This window comes from Mastigoproctus giganteus, chromosome 6 (genome assembly GCF_048544385.1).
Source record: "Mastigoproctus giganteus isolate SK-2022 chromosome 6, ASM4854438v1, whole genome shotgun sequence".
Lineage (NCBI taxonomy): Eukaryota > Metazoa > Arthropoda > Arachnida > Uropygi > Thelyphonidae > Mastigoproctus > Mastigoproctus giganteus.
The window spans coordinates 136870938-136893012 of NC_143580.1; the positions used below are offsets into that span (position 1 = coordinate 136870938).

Sequence of the window (22075 nt, forward strand, 5' to 3'; positions counted from 1 at the left end):
AACTACTCAGACACGTGTCAGAGAAGAAAAGTGCATGGGATGTATATAAATTATGAGGTGATACAGAAGCTACAGTATACATAAATTAGTCTGTAATCAAGTGACAAAGGAGGATAGTCAAGTTAAGGCACATAATGAAAAGCCTCTGGCAATAGTTATTTTGCAATGGAATGCAGCAAAGACTTCTATGCTTATATTAACAGTAGAAGGAAGGGATTGAATCACACTGGGCCAATTGATGTCAATGGGTTAACTGTTGATGACCCTGCTCAGGTTGCTCACAAATTGAATAGTTATTTGCATCTACATTCACTCTTGAGGAATTCTTTAGGAGAAACGATGCCAGAAGTTTATCAAACTCTAATAGGAGCTAAATGACTTTGTGATAACTGAAAAAAAAAAAGTGGAAGAGGTATTGTTGAAGCTGAACATTAAAAAGACAAATGGGGTGGATGGAACTATCCAATTATATTAAGGAAGGCAGCAAGGAGATAAGCAAACCCTTAGACATAATTATTAGAGCATCCTTGAATTCAAGGATGCCCTATAGAGTGGAGATATGTGAATGTAGCCCAATTCATAAAGGAGGTTTAAAGGTGACATGATTAATTACAGATCTGTTGGCTTAACATTTGTTGTTGTTGTGTTGGAGTTTAACGACACATAGGCTGCCAGGGTCATATTATGTCTTTCTAATGGTTAATAATGAAATACTGACTTTATTTAAAATAACTGTTATATTTTATGATATATTCCTAAGCAGTTTAGAAAGGTAAACAGTTCTGTATTATTAGGATCATCTCCAGGAATCTGCAATAATGTTAGTGATGACTATGCATTAGCAGATGATTTAAAGGTGTTTGAACATATATTTAGAAACAGTCCACTAACATTCAATTGTACATGACATGATGTGCATTGGGGAGTGCTGTCATTCATTAATAGATACAGATGAGTGAGGTGAGTATGGCCAATCCTTAGCTTGCCAGAATTATTTCTTCTCGCTTGCTTTTCTAGAAGCTGGAGAGCCACAGCTTTGGTCTGGTTTTATTTTGTAAAGTTTGTTTCCTGGATAACCTCTCCAGATTAGTGACCAGCTATTGTAACATAGTTTACGGATAATATGTTTGTAATCAGCATATGGTGCTTGAAAAGTCTGTGAAATGGTAGTCTGGTTGTTTGGCTGAAAGATCTGCTCTCTCATTTCCTGCTTTTCCAAAATGCCCCGGGATCCAGCAGCATATCACATTTTGGTTTCTCTCATTACAAGCAATTAACTTAGAATGAATTTGCTTTATTATAGGGTAAGAGGGGTTGGTATTACTACTTATAGTGGAGACAGCACTGAGTGAGTCGGTATATATTAAAGTAGTCATAATTAAAAGTTCAGTAATGTGATCCAGAGCTAAGTTTGTGGCGTACAGCTCAGCAGTGAAGATACTGCATTCTACTGGCAATGAGACAGAAGTGGTGAATGAGGGGAAGATTGCCACAGCACCTACTTGAGTTTCAGTTTTTGATCCATCTGTATAGATCTTACATGCCTGTGAGTTAGAAAGAGAGTGAGTTTCATGTAACTGTGCGATATTGGAGGGAGACGGTGTTCTTTCCCCACTGTTCGAAATAGTCATCGTAAATTGCAGGAATATTTGTCCAAGGTGGAGCTAGTGTCATGTCCTGAAATATATTGTTGATTCCTATACTGCATGATTGAGTCAGTTCTTTAAGTTTGAGTGGAACAGTTCTGTTTTCATTTGGTTTACTATTATAAAATGACTCCCATTCGGTATTGTACAGGCATCTCCAATTAGGGTGAGAAGGAAGACTACGAATTTTTGCAGCATGCAAGAGAAGTAATGCTTTCCTCTGGAGATGTAAGGGCAGTTAGTGGGCTTCAATGTAAAGACTATGAACTGGGGAGGTTCTGAAAGCCCCTAGGGAAACTCTCACGAGCACTGTGCTGGACTGTGTTTAACAGCTCTAAAGTACTTTTCCTCGCAGAGTCATAGTCCACAAGCAGAACCTGATGAGAGCTCTATAAAGATGGATCAACGTATGTCGATCAGCACCCCATGACATGGATGACACACACCGAGGATATTCAACTCTTCAAACAGATGGATCAAAGATAGGCCACATGTGCTTGGAAGTTTAGTTTCTTATCTAGCACCAGCCAAGAAAGCAGACAGTGTGATCACGAGGGAATCGAGAACATCTCTCGATCTTTAGCTCAGGATCAGGATGAAGTGACCATAATTTGCAGAAGTGAGTATTGGTGGATTTTTGCTCAGCAAGACAGTATCCATTATGTAAGGTCCAGGATTCTATTCTGGCAAGAGCAATTTGTAACTGTCTTTCAACAGTATTCATACTTTGTGACTGGCAGGATATGGTGAGGTCATCTGCATACATGTATATTTGAATGGTTTTTGGAAGATCATCCAATATATTGTTGACCCGAATTGGAAATAGGATAGCACTCAATATGGAACCTTGTAGGACACCCTCTTCTTGAATACGAGACGTTGACAGCATGTTTCAATATCGGACTTGAAAGGTGCGTAATTTTAAAAAGTTCTGAATTATTTGAGGAAGGTAGCCTCTCAGCTTCAACTGATGCATATCTTTAATAATACCATGACACTAAGTGGTATCGAATGCTTTCTGAATACCTAGGTTGACCATCGATAGATGCTGTTTCATCACGAATTCATTTCGTATGTTGGATTCAATTTTTACAAGTAAATCTAGGGAAGACCTATTTTTACATGACACGACCTGTGTCTGAATTGAATTTATAATAGGAAAATAGTCACTGTGGAATGGATCATTGAGCACTAATCATTCCATGGTTGCAAAAAGAGATGCTAAACAGATGGATAAGTCTACGGCTGATGTTGTACCTGTAGGTAGTTGAACACGAGTTGGAGACCCAGTGTTTAATACAGTCAGGAATGTTTGAATCAATTGGTTATTCAGGAATGTTTGAATCAATTGGCCTCTCCTATCCATGGTGGAAGATCCTCACAATGGATGGTGACCATTGAAATCACCAAGTAAACATATAGGAGATGGAAGTTGTGTGATAATACTGTCAAGTTCAGTCTAGGAGCAAAGATAATTCGATGAGATATAAATGGACGCAAGCGTTAACGACATTCCCATTGCTATCCGAACTGCTACAACTTCTAAGGAGGTTTGTAGTTGGAGATGTCTTGATGGTATAGAAGTTTTCACAAGAATAGCAACCCAGCCATGAACAGGAGTGTTAGAATCTCTATCTCGCCTAAACAGTGTAATTTTTTAATTTGAGGCAAACTTGTAGTGATACACCTACTGCGTTAGTTTTAATTAGTAAATCACTCAGGTCATCTATATTATTACGTAATGCTCTACAGTTCCATTGTAGGAATTTATTCATTGGCTGGATTTATTTAAGGAAGATTGATCTGACTGTTTTTTCTGAGAAGGTTTTTTCTGCTTAGTCTTGATTTTTCATTTCTGGGAAAGGTTGGGCATCCTGTATCCACGGTATCATTAGCATGTAACTAGTTCTGTGTCGTCATCCTCTGATTGAACATCCATTTCCATGTTGCTATTGTGTGTTTTCACTTTCTTCTGATTTTCAATAATGGTTGATTTTTTTGTTTCTGGCAGGTGAGATAGCATCAGTTGGGATACTGATTGGTGTATTGCTGGTTTCATTGACAGTAGGTTTCTTACTGCACGTTAGCACCATTTTGGTGCAGGTGTCAAAGGAAATATTGAGTTCTATGGAGACATTGTTTGAGTTGCAGCGGAGCAGCTGTTTTTGGTGACTGATGCATATGATCAGCTAGGCATGGTTAGCAGTATTTGCTTTCTTGCTTCAGAGTATGTGACTTTGTGCTCCACTTTATATTTCTGGATTTTTTGCCTGTTTTCCAAAGGTCACATGCTTTGGAAAATGAAGGATGGCATCCTTTACAGATTGGACAAATAGGAGTGGAAGCAGTACAATCTCCTTGAGAATACTCTTGGAGCCACAAATAGGACACACAGCATCGCCTCTGTTTGTGGATGGCTGTACTTCTGGTACTTAAAGCAGCAAATGGGATTCGAGATGTAAGGTCGAATTTTGCAGTTTAGGTAATCTGCTTTAACAGACGATGGAAGATTTGAAGTACTGAACGTCAAAATGATGGACCTGGTTGGTAGTAGTAGGCTGCATCTTTCTTGGTCATTATTCTCCGAGCATGTGTCACCTTTGTTTTCTAAGCTCTTGTACTATTTCTTCTTCAGAAACAGTTAATAAGTCCCATTCGCTGATAATGCCTTTAGATGTGTTCAGAGTGTTATGGGGTGTAACTGACACTGGAATATTGTTAACTGCCTTTAATTTTAACAATTTTTCTGAATGTGATGTTTTTGAAGTTTCAATTAGGTCTCCAGATTGGAGATGCTTCACCATTTTAGGGGATCCAACAACTGATGCTAAACATTTTTGTATTAGAAAAGGAGCTAGCTTGCTGACAGGTTGTGTGGACAGTGAGTGCATTATAAGAAATGCTGGCATATCTGAATTTTGTTTATCTGTCCGTAGTCTCTTCAGACGATTTGACTCGTGTTCTGAGACAGAGTTAACAACTTTGCCACCTGGGGGTGGGGGCTCTAGTGATGGATATTCATTGCAATCCATCATTGCTCCTTTTAGCCCTGGAAGAGGGAATTCCTTTTCCAGGTTACTGGCCCTGCCACGTGGAGGCAGGAGCGGTGCCAACCAGTAACCAAGCAATCAGCAGAAGAGGAGAGCAGTACATTGCTAGAGGTGAAGCAGCGACATTTCTCAGAGAGGGAAGCAGCAACGATGTGAGCAGTGGAGGGTTATTAACGCACTAGTACTCACCCTAGAAAAACTCTAGAAAGATCACTTGGGAACTATTGCTTGGCACTCGGAGTCACTTAACATCTGTACCAGAGAAAATAATGGAGACACTGGTTAAAGTAATGCATAACCATGTAGACAGGTACGCAATTATAATGCAGTCCCAGCATGGATTTGTTAAGGGGCAGTTTGTCTAGCCAATCTTATATGAAGCAGAGAACAAGGAACTGGATGCAAAAAATAATTTTGATTATCATATACTTGGATTTCAGAAATGCTTTTGATAGTGTTAGGTACCAACTGTGTGGTACTACACTTAAGGTGGTAGAAAATGAAAAAAATCCGGGAGTAATTGTGCAGTCAGATATGAAGTTTTCTGAGCAATGCAGACAGAATTCCTGTCTGCATTGGTTGTTGTTGTTGTTGTTTGGTTTTTAGGAGCATTAGCAACTAAGGCCATATTGCTCCGGGAATATGCGGTGGTCATTCCCTTGACCTTTCCGCATCCTCCGTTTTTGGTGGTGACGGGCTCAAACCCCGGTCTAATCAAGAAGCGTGTGCTACGCACTGCTGCTCCTTCCCACCTGGCTACGGAGGCGCCTCTGTCTGCATTGGAGATGTGCCCTTTCCTCCTAGTATTAATATAAGCAAACAGTTCTTTGTTACTTTTCTTTTCATTCTTAGCCACACGCACGCATGCACGCACGCACGAGGGGGGGAGGGACATATATATCAAGTTGAGGAAGGATGGTTGCAGGATAGGTGTGCAGAAGTTTTCCTTCAGCCAGTGGTTGATTGATTGTTGGAAATGGCTTACAACAATCAATCTGCTGTTTCGGAAGTGGATGGTTTTAATACATTCAAGGGAGAACTTGATAAATTTTTGTAGATTTAGAACATACAAAAAGTAAAAGGAAACAGGTTTCACACTGGACATTAAATTATATTCTTTATAGCATTTCAAACTGAACATATGTTTTTCTTTAAAGCAGACAAAGTTATACTTAGGTTTTCGTAGCAAAGATATATAGTAAATTACAGTTTTAATAGCATGGCCATATTAATAGAGATTGGCAACTTTTGGAAACTTACTCATTGGCAAATTGGCAACTTTTGGAAACTTACTGAAAATAAAAGTCAATTATAAAGCTTTATTATGTATATGTTTTGTAGAAAAATTGCTACACCGAAAAATACACCAAAGTTTCTAAAGGGGTTGTTACTCATTTGTTTAGCTAAGCCATACATATATAAAATGTGCCATATAGTTTTTCTTTAGAAAACTAGATCTGTGTGACAGTTGTTGAAACCAAACACCATTCAAAGTGACAAATAGTAAATATAAATATGCCTTTTCTTGACACAACCAAGTTAAAAGGAATGCAGTCCTCTTGTCCTTACTTCAATGTTAGCTTTCAAATGCATAAGCATATTAGGCTGTTGGATAAGATAAAATTGAGCTACGTGGAGTATAGTTTTATGTATTTCTCCATAAACTAATTTATGGAGAAATACATAAACCTCACTCAACATACAATCGTGAAAAATCACCCTGCCACTTTTGTATAATCTGCAAACTTGGGCATTAAGCTTGATATGCCTTGATCATTACTGTTCATGAATACTGAAAACATTAAGGAGGGGCTCAGCAGAACCCTGAGGGATTCTACCAATAACCTTAGTCCAAGAAGAGTGGAGTCCATTAATAACCACCCTCTGTCTTCTGCCACTTAATTATCTCTTTATCCATAGCAGTTTTTCATATGAAATATCATCAAAAGCATTACTGATATCTAAGTACAGATGTAAAAATTATTTTTTGTATCATAGCAGCTAATTAGGTTGGTCAGACAAGATCACCTCTTAAAAATCCATTCAGAAATTATCAAATAACTGCATTCTGTCAAGATGATCCACCATTAGTTTATTAACTTCTGATTCAACTGATTTCCTTGGAACAGAAATAAAGCTTACATGTCTGTAAATGCTCACTTGCCTTTTGATCACGCTTTGTGAATAGGAGAGATATTTGCACATCTCAATCTATAGGGATTGGAGATGTGCCCTTTCCTCCTAGTATTAATATAAGCAAACAGTTCTTTGTTACTTTTCTTTTCTTTTCATTCTTAGCCAAGATTTCTCATAACCTGATTAAGCTTGCCTAACCTACTTAGTGACTTGATTGCAGACTAGTTTATACTTACCGTAGGTTTCTGTGTCCCTTGATAATCTATAATCACCTTATGTGTTTTTTTTCTCTGCCACTAGTCTCATCAGTTCATCAGACATCTATTTAGGTCTAAATCTTGAAAAATATATCTTTAGTTGGTATCAAAAGCTTGGTACCAACTCTTGGTAGCATCTATGATTACTGCCCTGAATGCTTCCTATTAAGAATTTGCAGTTATTAACATTATCATTTTATCCTACTGAAATTTATGTAAAACTGTCTGAAACTGTTATAGTCACCTTTGTGAAAGCAAACCCTCCATTTACACTCAGCAGTAGTTATATATTTAAAAAATCTCACATCAATACACTGTGGCCACTGCCACCTGGATGTTTCTTAACCTGAAAATGCTTAATGTATGAAGAGTCACTGTTGATGATCACATTAAGAGTATTGCTTTCTTTTGTTGATTAACATGCTGGTGTTGAAAGTTGAAAACATTCACCTTTATTAAATCAGTCACCCCAGTAAATCCAGCAGCGTTCTGCAACTGTGAGAATGACCAAGTTCCAGCCAATATCAGAAAAGTTAAATTCGCTCATTATATTCATCACAATCAGTTTCTCTATAACATACTCCTCTCATTTTTGTTTTCCCAGTGTTTAAGTCACACCAAACTGAATCAAAATTATAATGTACACCAATATCCACTGGGTGTACTGACTTAGCTTCATAACCAAGAGCATATCTGTTTCCCTCTTGTCCTGTCTGTTCTCCCCCACACCGCTTATACCAGCATTGTAGAAACGGTTAAAGAGGCTATGCGATGCTGTCAAAAACAGCATGCATTGAGCATGGTGTTCATTATAGTGCTTACCTAGATCCTCCTCTATCATCCCCTAACACCATAGTTCCCCTTTCCAATAGCAGTAAATGCAATTTCTACCAAATGAGCTATCTTTCCCACCCAAGTTCCTTTCATGCTGCGTCTTAAACAATTTTTATGTTTTATATATTTGTTATTTTATTTTTATTTATTTATTTATTTTTATATCTGTTTACCTTCTTTCCTGCTATCTCCCCTTCTCATTGGCTTTACAGGGCATTCTCACTACAACCCCAAGGTTCTGGCAAAAGGCCCAAAAACATGAACTAATTTTGTACAGAGATGTCCCAGCCAGCAGATTTCCTAGTATGACTTTTGCTGGCTGGTTGCTAGGAAGCCTCTTGCACAACACATCACTAAGTGCACAAACCAATAAGATATACATACCTGGCTTTGCAGAGATGCTCAACACAGAGACATGAAACAGATTTAAGAGAACCCTTAGAAACAGCTATAAACGAGCTATATACAGGGTGTCTCAAAAATACTGGTACAAACGTTTAGGGGAGGTAGGTAACAACTATAGGAATGTGAATCGCATAGGAACCCATAACCGGAAAAGTCACCGTAAGTCAGTAGACGGCGCGGTAGTCGCCGCACGAAGAGCACGCATCGATATATGAACTGTGCGCTAGCAGACATGCACCTAGTGTATGGATTAGCAGAGAGCAATGGACGAGCCTGCTCAACGAATTTATGGAGAACGTTTCCCAGACAGACCCGTACCAGACCACCATTTGTTTGTGCGTGTGCATCAAAATTTGTGCGATTATGGGTCATTTAGAGGTAACAGGAGTAGTGCGGGCAGACCACGTTCGACACGAACTCCTGCCATGGAAGAAAGTGTGTTGAATGCCGTCCAGAATAATCCTACTATCAGCACAAGTGTCGTTGCCTCTGCCTTAGGAGTGTCTCGTTGCACTGTACAGCGTGTCTGGCACGACGATTCCTTACACCCATTTCATCTCCAAAGGGTTCAGTTACTGCTCCCCCAAGATCATCCTGCACGTGTGGCTTTTGTGCAGTGGTTTCTCCAAGGAAGTGTTCAAGACTTGAATTTTCCAGCCTATGTTTTGTTCACGGATGAGGCTTATTTCACTCGGGAAGGCTTATTCCAGAGTGAAGGATTATATATATATGTTTTCTTATATAATCCTTATTAAAAGTTATTTAAATCAGCACACAACAACCCACATGGTGTGCGCCCCTATGCGGCACAACATCGCTTTGCAATAAATGTGTGGGCAGGTATGGTTGGTGACTGCTTAGTCGGCCCATACCTGTTACCATCCCACAAAAACTTTGCTAAATATCGGATATTTCTTGAACAAGTTCTACCAGGGTTACTTGACGATGTTCCAGCAAATGTGAGACGCAACATTTGGTTTCAACATGACGGGGCGCCTGCCTATTATGGAAGGTGTGTTCGTGACCATTTGAACAGGCATTTTGGGCGTCGATGGATTGGCCGTGGTGGACCCGTTGCCTGGCCTCCACGCTCACCTGATTTATCGAGACTTGATTTCTTTCTGTAGGTGCCCCCTCAAATCTATCGTGTATGAATCGCCTGTGGAGATGGAAATGGATCTTGTGGTGAGACTCGTCTGTGCTTCTGCTACTGTCAAAGAAACTCCAGGTGTGTTCGACCATGTCCGCCAATCCATGCTGCATTGGTGTCATGCATGCATCGTGTCTCATGGTGGAACCTTTGAGCATCTGTTGTAACATCATGAAATGCATCCATCTCGTACTCCATTGTTAATATTATGTCAAATAAATGTTTGCCACTAATTACTGTCTTGTGTTATTTCTGCTTCTTGTGCCTCCGCTACTACTTTCCCGTGACGTTTCCGGTTATGGGTTCCTATGCGATTCGCATTCCTTTAGATGTTACCTACCTCCCCTAAACGTTTGTACCAATATTTTTGAGACACCCTGTATACATGCATTTACTGTATTCAAATTCTGCAGCTCCTATGTCTGAATGGAATCATATTTGACATCTCTACGTTGTCCACATCTGATAACTTAACCAATATTTAAAAAATCCAAGATAATTTACTATACTCCCAGTGTCAGTGTACAATGTATGTATATATGTGCTTGTCCCATGAGGGTGCAGAGTAGGCCTTGTAATCTCTCACATCTTGTTTTCCAAGCTGCTGCATGTCCAAATAGAAGTAACAAAAGAATCAATTTCACCTCTGCTTGTGACTGCTGTTAAACTATTAATCAGTGTATCCCCCCCCCAACCTAGCAGTTTTCTGATGCACCTAACTACTACCTTGATGGCATTAGCAAAAATTCTTGCACTCCTTCAATTTAAATATATCCCATTTCCAAAAAAGTCTCTTTCACTCATTATTTTCCTCTTATATATTAATAACTTTCTCTTATTCATTGGAAACCATTTCTATTGTTTTGCTAATGACAGTATAGTAAATCCCCTTGATTATATGGGAGAAGGGGGACATTACTGCCAGATGTCTGTTAAGTCAAAATTTTTATTTATTTATTATTATTATTTTTTTTTTGAGACCACTTATACCCCCACATAATTGAAAATCGAAACAGTTACTGTATGTGTAATGTTTTTAGTGTTTCTAATACATATTAGAAACACTAAAATAAAGTTAAATAATAAAAAAGAAACTTTCATTTACCTTTACTTTTTTCATGATATATTTCTCTAAGATGAAGGAAACAGTCTCAGAGACTAATGTCTCTAGAGGCTTTAATTTCTGAACAGCACTCAGATGCTTTCTCTTTTTTCATAGAGGCCCTGCAAATTACTGTAAGTGAGACTATAATAAAGAAACAGGGCACAAATGAGTACTTAATCATATGACAACCAGTCCCTGATTTTCCTTATATCACAAGAAGTTAAATTGGCTCACACTGCTAAGACATATAATAAAATATAATTTTAAAATTATATTTTATGACTAGTTCCAGTGAAATTTTTGTAATCTGTTAAATGTGAAGTCTTTTAAATCAGAGCCCATAAAATCAAGGGTTTACTGTATTCTACAGTTCATTTTTCCAGTTTCAAATTGAATTTAATTCTGGAATGTTAATTTCAGTGTAACTGTAATTAGAGGAATTAATTTCAATTCCTCTAAACAGAGTCATGTCATTTCTCACCAAAAAAAAAAAAGAAAAAAAAGTCATCTTCTCCTATGACCATGTTGAATAATACTTAAGTTTCTGCAGAAAGGTATCTTTACTTGGAATAATATTTGGGACTTTACTGGTAATCACATTTGTTCTTGTTTTACATATTAGCTTTTCTGTGCATAACTGTGTCAAAAAAAAGTTTTACTGAAGTCAGGGTTGTTTCTTGAATCCCAGTGTTTTTTGACTTCTTCATATTAATTAACCAGACTGGTCAGGTAAGACTTGACCAGTCTGGTCAAGTTCATTAACTGCATTCACAAACTAACACTGTGGGTACATTAAGGGTACTATTCCTATCGAGGTGGCTTTGTACCATTTCCCTCACCACAGGCTCTGTGATCTTAACCACCAACCACCAAATTCGAACAAAATCCAAAATTTGAATAACATTTCTAGTTTGTTGTTTGTTATTTGGTTTTTAGGAGCGTTAGCAACTAAGGCCATATTGCTCTGGGAATATGCGGTGGTCATTCCCTTGACCTTTCCGCATCCTCCGTATTTGGTGGTGACGGGCTCGAACCCCGGTCTAACAAGAAGCGTGTGCTACGCACTGCTGCTCCTTCCCACCTGGCTACGGAGGTGCCTAACATTTCCAGTGGGCAGATGCATCTGTGAGTGCCTACCAACCTATCTGTTTCTTTTGTTGGACTTTCAATGATTCTTCCACTTCTTCATATTCTTTATTGTGAGACAATAAAAAAAATCAGAAAGTTAAATACACACATTAATTTCAATTTCTCAAATTGTGTAGCCATCTTTTTATGTTTAATTTAAACAAAAGAACATGAAAATGTTCTGTTTTGCTATCAATGAATTAAACAACAACACACTGACAAAGGTGACATACACTAACCTGTAACTCTCATTTTCTTGGTTAATAAAAGCAACACGACGATAAGCAGAACTTGCATCTTCCTCTTTTAGTTGTCTCATCGCTTCTTGTACACCCAATTCTCTATATAAAAGAAGATACAATTTTTTTCAAATATAAAAATTATAAATAACATAATAAAAAACCAACATTTCCTATGGACATTGCACATGCCACATGTGCAATGTGGCAACCCTTAAGTAAGTCAGGGAGTGGCTGTAATAATAAAAATTAAAATTAAAAATGTTGTAGAAAAGGAGGGTATTCAAGCAAGGAAAGAATTCGGTGGTGGGGGGAAATTGAGAGAATCTGAATGTTGGAAAAGCATTACATTGATATGGCCAAACCACAGCTTGCAAGCTGCTTTTACACTTGAGCTGTGAACAGTCAGAGAAATATGGAGTGAAAAAATTCATGCCTCAAAATAATAGTTCTGTTATTTTGATTAACAGAAAATATGATTGATATGCACAATATATAGTCAGCTGGGTCTTGCTTTAGAGAAATAAAAATTCTAAAATACTAAAAATTCCCAATACCTTTATTTGTTAACACTTCACTATTGAGAAAGGCATAGTTTTGTCCACTTTTTTTTTAATATGACCTCACAGTTTAAATAGCTTTTAATAAGGATTATATAAGAAAATAACTAAAAAAAAAAATCATCCACTTTTCTCCATTATTTTACTGTGATTATGGGCTATACCAGTGGTTCCTAAAGTAGTGGGTGATACTGCCCTTGGGGGGATGGAATTATCAGAGGGACACTAAGAGGCAAGGGGAGGCAGCAGGGTCATATGCTAGAAGAGGTGAGCGACTCTGAGCATGCTGATCGCTTATTTTCGATAGAAAATAAGCAATCACCAGGCTAGAGCCTAGGGAGAACCAACCTTCCTTGCTTCGTATTTAAGATTTTGCTGTTCCTATTGCTTTCAAAGCTGTCTCCTTTGGTCACTTCATTTGTATTTACAATTTGGAGTTGTTACAAGAGAGCTAATTATGTAATAGCTATTGATTTTCTTATACATTTGTGGTAGATGAAGGTCTGTGCATGTTTGGTAAATAGTTATATATAAATATTTTATGCTGGTTTTAGTGTGGTCATCCAACTTCTCTCCAAGCAAAGAAATCAACTCCAGATTACTAACCATGGTGATTTAAGGCTCCTGCCAAGTTTGTTTGTTATTTGGTTTTTAGGACCATTAGCAACTAAGGCCATATTGCTCCGGGAATATGCGGTGATCATTCCCTGATCTTTCTGCATCCCCGTATTTGGTGGGCACGGGCTCGAACCCTGGTCTAATCAAGAAGCGTGCGTTACGCACTGCTGCTTCTTCCCACCTGGCTACGGAGGCGCCTATTTTTTTTACAAAAGGTTTTTGCAATGTCTTAGCAATTTGTCTTTTATATTATTTCTCATAGCTACCAGAAGATATTTATCTACTCCCCACCCTTCCCCACTAAATATATTATATGAATCTGTAATTAAATCTATTAATTCTTATTAGTATTAGTAATGGCAAATGATGCAAGGCAAGCTTATACAGCATCAGCCAAAAAAAAAAAATAAAAAAAAAAAAAATAAATAAAAAAAAAAATAGAGCAGGTACCTCAATCACAACACAGACTTGTCCCAATATAACTTTTCTTAGAATTTTTCTCAGCCTGGTCTATGCTTGTTTACTGTTTTCACAGGGATAGGAATAAACTTAAATAGAAAGGGTGCAAGAATATTTGCTGATGCTATCGAGGCAGTGATAGGTGGGTCGGAAAACTGCTAGCTTAGGGGGGGGGGAATACATGGACTAATAGATTAACAATAGCCGCTGGCAGAGGTGAAAGTAATTCTTGCACTGCTTCTATTGGAATGAGCAGCAGCCTGGAAAACAAGATGCTGGGGGATTTCAGAGGCTGCTGGGAGTCATCATGGAACATGTAAATACATAGGATGTGTTAGGGTAGCTAAGAACAGGAACAAGTGCATGTATACTTGGGTGTACACAAATGGTATGAGTTTGGTAAATAAATTTGAACTGTTGGTCAAAAGATTCAAGGCAGATAATGTTGGGATATCAGAGACGTGGTGTCGCACAGATGTAGGGAATGCAGAAGTGGAATTTGGGGAGTACAACATGTACAGAAAGAATAGACATGGATAGGAAGGGAGGAGGGGTTATGCTATTAGTTAAGAAACACACATAATCCAAGGTAGTACAGCCAGTAAACATGAGTGGACAGTGCTGTGTCGAGTCAGTTTGGTGTGACATAAGCACTGGGAAAGCAAAACTGAGAGTAGGAGTGTGTTATAGGCCTAATGACTCTGATGAGTATAATGAACAACTGTGCAGAGAAATAGAGTGAGCCAGTAAATCAGATTGTCTTATAATGGGGGATTTTAATTTCTCAGATACAGACTGGAATTTGTGGGTTGGTCACTCACACACTAGCAAGGCTTTTGTGGATTTATTGGATGATTGTTTTCTACAGCAGCCTGTTCGGGAAAGCAACTAGAGGGAGTAATACGTAGTGATTCTTCATGCATTAAGAATTTGCAGGATTATCAGTAGTGATTCTTCATGCATTAAGAATTTGCAGATAAAGGAACACTAGGTGCCAGTGATCACAGTGTGCTGAAGGAGGATTTACTCAAAGAGGTAACTACCATCAGGGATAAAGGGAAGGGTTTTTGCTTTCGTACAGGCGACTACAGTGGTCTGAGACAGTATTTAAATTGTATACGATGGGATCAATTAATGATGTTACTAACAGTAAATTCAAAATAGGAAGCATTCAAAGAATTACTCTTGAAATCAATTTAAGAAATATTATTCAAGATTTAGGCCTAAATGGATGTCAAATGAACTAATTAGACATGTGGCAGAGAAGAAAAATGCATGGGATACATATAAATTAACAGGTGACATGGAAGCCTATGATAGATATAAGCTGGTCTGTATCCAAGTCACAAAGGAGGTTAGGCAGGCAAAGGCAGATTACAAGAAATCTTTGGCAAAGGATGTAAAGAAAAACAGCAAAGAGTTCTTTACTTATGTAAACTCTAGAAGGAAGTGGATGAATCAGATTGGTCCATTTGATATCGATGGTTCAACTGTTGATGATCCTGCTCAGGTAGCTACAGCAGCTCAGGATGCTCAGGTAGCTAACAAACTAAATGAGTACTTTGCATCTACATTCACACACGAGTAGTTATTCAGGGAGGGGAATGCCAGGGGTGTATTAAACTTTGGCAGTAAGCTAGATGATTTTTTAATAACTGACAGCAAAGTGGAGGAGAAATTGTTGAAGATAAACATAAGCAAGGCACCTGGGATGGATGGGATCTGTCCAATTATATTAAAGGAGGCAGCAAAGGAAGTAAGCAACCCTTAGCCATAATTATTTGTTGTTGTTGTTTGTTATTTGGTTTTTAGGAGCATTAGCAACTAAGGCCATATTGCTCTGCGATATGCGGTGGTCATTCCCTGACCTTTCCGCATCCTCCGTATTTGGTGGTGACGGGCTCGAACCCCGGTCTAATCAAGAAGCGTGTGCTACGCACTGCTGCTCCTTCCCACCTGGCTACGGAGGCGCCGCCATAATTATGAGAGCTTACTTGGACTCAGGGGAGGAACCAATGGACTAGAGACGTGCAAATGTGCACAATTCGCAAAACAGGATCAAAGGGTGAAACAAGTAATTACAAAACTGTTAGTTTAACTTCTATTCCAGAGAAATTAATAGAGGCACTGGTGAAAGAAGCACTGTAGGATCATCTAGACAAGACTTTAGTTATAGCTCGGACACAGCATGGTTTCGTTAAGGAGAAGTCGTTTGACCAACTTGATTGGATACTATAATGTGGTCACAAAAGGGAACTGGATGCAAAAATTAATTTTGGTATCATATATTTGGATCTTAGAGGGGCTTTTGATACTGTTGCACATGGAAGACTGCTGCACAAATTGGAGCAGTGTGGCATTGGAGGCAAATTGCTGCTATGGATAAAGGGATGGTTGAGTGGGAGAAGACAGAGTGGTAATCAATGGACACTGCTCTTTGTGGACTAATGTTATTAGTGGGTTCACTGAACCCCAGGGTTCAGTGTTGGATTCATTGTTTTTTTTCTATATTTATCAATGATATTGATGATGGTATATCAGCCTTAATGTCCAAGTTTGCAGATGATACGAAGGTTGGCAGGGTTGTTAATGACAGTACGCTGCTGCAACAGGATCTAGAAAAGTTGAGCGGATGGGCTGAGAGGTGGCAACTGAAGTTTAATATGGATAGATATAAAGTACTGCATATGGGAAGCAATAACCCCAGAGTAGCACATATCAACTGTGTGGTACTACACTGATGGTGAAAGAATAAAAGAGAATGAGAGAGAGAGAGAATGAAAAGAACCTGGAGGCAATTATGCAGGCAGATATGAAGTTTTCTGAGCAGTGCAGATGGCCTGTGTGATGACAAGACATGGTGTCTTGTCAATGATATACAGGAATTTTTCTAGCAGGGATAGGGAGGTGATTATCCCCTTGTATAAGGCAATGGTGGGGCCACACCTTGAGTTAGGTTACATTATTGTAATTTTACACAGACGAGCACCTTATGGCTTTCGTGTCCATCAAGGCAGCTTCTTATTCCAAATCATTTTCAACAGTTGCAAAGTTTCATTTGCCTTAGTAGTCATAGCATTAAATCTCTATTACAATAACTCAGTTCATACTTCAACATGCATATGTATGTATATATAAATATACACATAAACACATGGCGCCTCCATAGCCGGGTGGGCAAGCAGCAGTGCACAGCACACGCTTCTTGATTAGACCGGGGTTTGAGCCCATGACCACCAAATACGGAGGATGTGGAAAGGTCAGGGAGTGACCACCGCATATCCCGGAGCAATATGGCCTTAGTTGCTAATGCTCCTAAAAACCAAATAACAAACATAACAAACAAACAACACATAAACACACACTTTTTTTTAAATCAATTTAATATAAACAATTATAATATATTTCTAACATAAACCAGAAGATTCATACAGTCTTTTTATAAAACCTCTTGAGTGACGAATACACTAGGTTCTTTTAGTCTTTTATTGCCTGTGCTGAGTTTCTCAGTCCTTTTGGTTTTACAGTTGGAGTGGAATATAGGCTTCATTTTAAGAAGGATGTACAGCTGCTGGAATGAGCAGAGAATAGCAACAAAATTAGTGAATGGAATAAAGGGTTGTTCTTAACAAAAAAGGCGTAAGTTTTGCAAATTAGAGTGTCTGAAGACTAGGCACCTGCAAGGTAATTTGACTGAGGTGTATAAAACCTTGTATGATTTGAGCATGCTCAATGCTGATGGGATTCTTCTTCTTGCTCAGAATAATCGCCTGAGAGGGCATAAATTCAAACTGAGGATTGTAGAATAGATGTGCAGAAGTTTACCTTTAGCCAATGGGTGTTTGATTGCTGGAACAAACTTCCATCTATCATTGGAAAAGTTGATAGCTTAAATAGATTCAAGGCAGAATTAGACAAACATTTGGAATGAATGGATGGGTGAAATGAGATTTTTTTTTTTTTTTTTTTTGCCCCATGCTGTATAAGCTTGCTTTCTTGCATCGTATGCCTCTACTAATGCTAATGCTTTACACTCCCCCACCCCAGTTTTTTTATTTTTTTACCAAAGGCTTTTGCAATGTCCTAGCAATTTCTCTTTTATATTATTTCTCATAACCACCAGAAGATATTTATCTATTTTATAATTAGTATTAATAATGGTAAATGATGCAAGAAGGAAAGCTTATACAGCATCAACCAACATAAAAAAAAAAAAACAGCTACCTCAATCACAACAACTTGTCCCCATATAACTTTTAATTCCTAGTGACATCAGTAAGTGTCATGTCTTTTTATTTATTTTACAAGGCCCTCTTCCAACATTAAGTTGCTGTATATCTGCACCTCATCTTTCAGCACAAACCTTTTCAATGACATTTATGTTTATTCTCTATTTTCTTTTACTGCAAAAAAAGTCACTAGTAAGCTAATGGAATATGGCAGAAATGCTATATTTCTGTCTCCACTCTACTAGAGCTCTAGTAATCTGCCTTTATAACATGAGAATATCATGAAAATGCTGGTCAGGAAAAATAGATATTTTTCATTGTGATTTCAGTCACATTTGCTCAGGGGGCTGATGATGTCACTTACAAAATAATTTAGCATATGATAAGTCCAGGTGGTAGATGACTTTCATCAACTGGTGAAATACCACCACTTTGCTTATTGGAGGCTTGAAGTGGTGAGACCCATGTTTAGTCTCTAGAGCAAAGTTTCCGGCACCCCCCCTCCCTCTATACTTCTCCTTCAACCCATGCACGGTACTAAGTACTATAGGTTTTGATACCTTTCGTGTTTGGGGTTTTCATTAAAAAAAAAAAAAAAAAAAGTCAGTTGCTCCAATGATAAGAATTTGTATAAAACTAATTCTTCACATGTCGGTACATTAAATTTTATGGACATTGACTGTATTATTGTGTTGATTTTTAAGTTCCTATGTAATTTCATTATATGTTATGCTGGTTATTTGGTTTTTAGGAGCATTAGCAACTAAGGCCATATTGCTCCGGGGATATGCGGTGGTCATTCCGTGACCTTTCCGCATCCTCCGTATTTGGTGGTCATGGGCTCGAACCCCGGTCTAATCAAGAAGCGTGTGCTACCCACTGCTGCTCTTGCCCACCTGGCTATGGAGGCGCTATTTCATTATATAGCTATGTTTCTATATAATGTCATCATCAGATTAAGCAGGCTTCAATGTGTATTCCATGTTCAGCTTTGCATTGCTGGAAACCAAACTTTTAACATTACTTCCTTGGGACTTAGCATATTCCCTTACTGTGAAAGATATTTTATGCCTTGTGTCAATGGACAAGAATTTTTAAATATCACAAGCAGATGAAATAATAAGAATTGAATTATCCAAACAAAAACCCAATTCTAGACCGGTACCTGTATGATATTAGTATTAGTAATGGCCACATGGTACAAGTAAGCCTAAGGCTTATGCTGCACCACCCTAAAAAAATAAAAAATAAATAAATAAAAAAGAAAGAAAAAAAAGAGTAAAATAATAATAATAAAAACTTTAAATAAAATAAAAAATAAAAGAAAAAGAAATAGACAACCTATGCATTTCCCTCCTGCCATTGGTAATTTGAATTTATGGCCCCAGTTCTAGCATCATTTATAAACTTGAAAATTTCATCCTCATTCATTTTATTTATGCCTCTCAGAGCCTTAAACACTTCAATAAAGTTTCCTCTAAGGTGCCTAGTTTCCAAGATGTGCAACCCACATATTTGAAGTCTTTCTTCATATGGATGCCCTTTTGTTGAGCTCACCAGGCCAGGGCCGGATTTACATATAAGCTAAGCTAAACAAGCTATAACTTAGGGTCTCACATTACAAGAGGCCCCGCTCTGTCATAAAAAAACCTTTTTTAATATTGTCACAGGTGAAAAGTGAGAGAGAAGGGCCCATATTTGTTATAGCTTAGGGCCACAACAAGTTTAAATCTAGCCCTGTACCAGGAAAGTCTTTGGACCCTTTCAAGAAGCTCAATGTCTTTTTTTAGGTGTGGTCTCCATTTCTGAACACAGTATTCCAAGTGTGGTCTAACAGTAGCCTTGCATAATGAAATTATGACAACCTTATCTCTACTAGCAAATGTTCGATAAAGCATCAACAGGAAACCACGGGCCTTCCTTGCAATCTGTCTACAATGCTCGGAGAACTTCATGTCTGACTGTATCGTAACTCCCAAATCCTTTTCTTTCACTTCTGACCTTAGTTCAACTCCACCAAGTGTATAAGTTATTTTTGGTTTACTGTTCCCCAGGTGTAAGACCTTGCACTTTGCTGGATTAAAGAAAAGCTGTCACTTTTCTGACCATGCCTGAATATAGCGTAAATGACATCTAAGGGGCTGAATTTCTTGCAGAAGTTCAAAAAGAATCTCAATAGGCAGCACCAAAACATTAGGTTCAAACTTGAAGTGGAAGAAAACAATACATTCCAAGATGTCCTGCTAAAAACACTCAGTAATGGTTATAGAAGTCCAGTAAGTGCCAGTTATAGTGATCGCATTTGCAAATTGAATTTAGATTCTAATAAATGGAAATTCTAATAAGCAAAAATCGACAAATATCCAGAGGCTATAAAAATAAAGATATAAAGCACAAATTTATACTTTATTACAAACGTTTATTACCAATTAAATGATACGTGAAAATCGAAAGAATATTATCCACAGGTTAGAAAAATAAATAAAAATAAATTTATGCTTGCGTACATAATTAATATACACATTAATGTACAAGTTGGTGCAATTGCATCATTTCAGTACATAGCCAACTACATAAGTAGTTATAAACTGGCATCATTAAGTATATCTCATATTGTGAATACCTTCACAACTTGTTGCCATGATATTGCACTACCTCGAATAAGTAACACTTCACCACAGAAGAAGACTATTGTTGCTTATTCTCTAGGGCTAAAGCCTCAGGTTATGTAAAGAGTTAACTAATGTACAAGTTAGTGCAATTGCATCATTTCAGTACATAGCCAACTAGCTCCAAAACGGTGCTGTATGGGTGATGGTATCTGCTGAGAATAAGCAACAATAGTCTTCTCCTATGGTGAAGTGTTACTTATTTGAGGTAATGCAATATAATGGCAACTCATTGTAAAGGTATTCACAATATGAGATATACTTAATGATGCCAATTTATAACTACTTAAGTAGTTGGCTATGTATTGAAATGATGCAATTGCACTAACTTGTACATTAGTTAACTCTTTCCATAACCTGAGGCTTTATCCCTAAACTATATCATAATCTAAATTACTCCACACCATCAGGCATCTCTCATATTGTGGATTTATACTTCGCAACTAAGTTGTCATCATTGCGACACCAGGGTACCTGCCCACCCACTGATGAGGAGCCAACTAGCTCTGAAATGGTGCTGTATGGGTGATGGTATCCGCTGAGAATAAGCAACAATAGCCTTCTCCTATGATGAAGTGTTACTTATTCGAGGCAGTGCAATATCATGGCAACAAGTTGTGAAGGTATTCACAATATGAAATATACTTAATGATTCCAATTTATAACTGCTTAAGTAGTTGGCTATGTACTGAAATGATGCAATTGCACTAACTTGTACATTAGTTAACTCTTTACATAATCTGAGGCTTTAGCCCTAAACTATATCATATACATATTAATTAAACTTAACACTTTGTAATATGATTAATTTAAAATAGTCATTTATTTTAGAGTGCTTTAAATTACCACTACAAAGTCTATTTATCGATTTTTCAATATTGTATAACAGTCTACATTCACAATCACTTCCACCAGTTTCTTCCAACGCTCTCCTCAGGACGGCTATAGCTTCACACGTTTGCTGTTTTGTACCTGGAATTCTTAGGGTTCATCTTCATTTTCCTCCTCCTCCATGATGAAATTATCAGTAACAGACGGCAATTTCTTCATCTGTTAAAGCTGTAGTAACCTGTAGATCACCATCTACGTCCATCCAATCATTAAACTCCTGTTTACCCATGTCTTCAGGCTTTTCATAACGTGATCAGTATCGTGACTTAGTTGACCATCAGGAATAATTAATCCACATTTTTTGAAACAGTTGCTAATGCAGGTTTCAGAAACTTCATTCCAGGCCCTCATTGTCATATGAAGTGCATCTAGAACAGTTATATGCTTTGCGATATCAAATGATATTCTCAAACCTTCATCTATAGACTGGATGATTCTTCGCTTCACATCAAATCTATAAAAGGGCTTAAAGGTTTTTATTATCCCCTAGTCGAGAGGCTGAATCAGTGATGTGGTATTTAAAGATAGAAAAACTAATTCAATGTTTCTAAAAGTCAGCTTTGGATGAGCTGGGCAGTTGTTCAAAACCAATGCAATTTTTTTGTTTTTCTTATCCAATTGCAAATCCTATTTATGAAGATAATCTTCAAATAAAGAAGCTGTCATCCAAGTGTTGGCATTATTGGCATATTCAACAGG

General features: G+C 37.8%; 1 protein-coding gene across 2 annotated transcripts in view; it reads right to left on the reverse strand.

Moving 5' to 3' along the window:
- The window catches only part of Tango1 (transport and golgi organization 1), a 528108-nt gene that overhangs the window by 126349 nt on the left and 379684 nt on the right, over positions 1–22075 (reverse strand). For both annotated transcript variants that reach the window (XM_090376510.1, XM_090376509.1), the window contains exon 18: positions 11951–12052. In XM_090376510.1, the coding sequence (XP_090232636.1) occupies positions 11951–12052 (102 nt within the window). The remainder of the gene's footprint in view (positions 1–11950; positions 12053–22075) is intronic.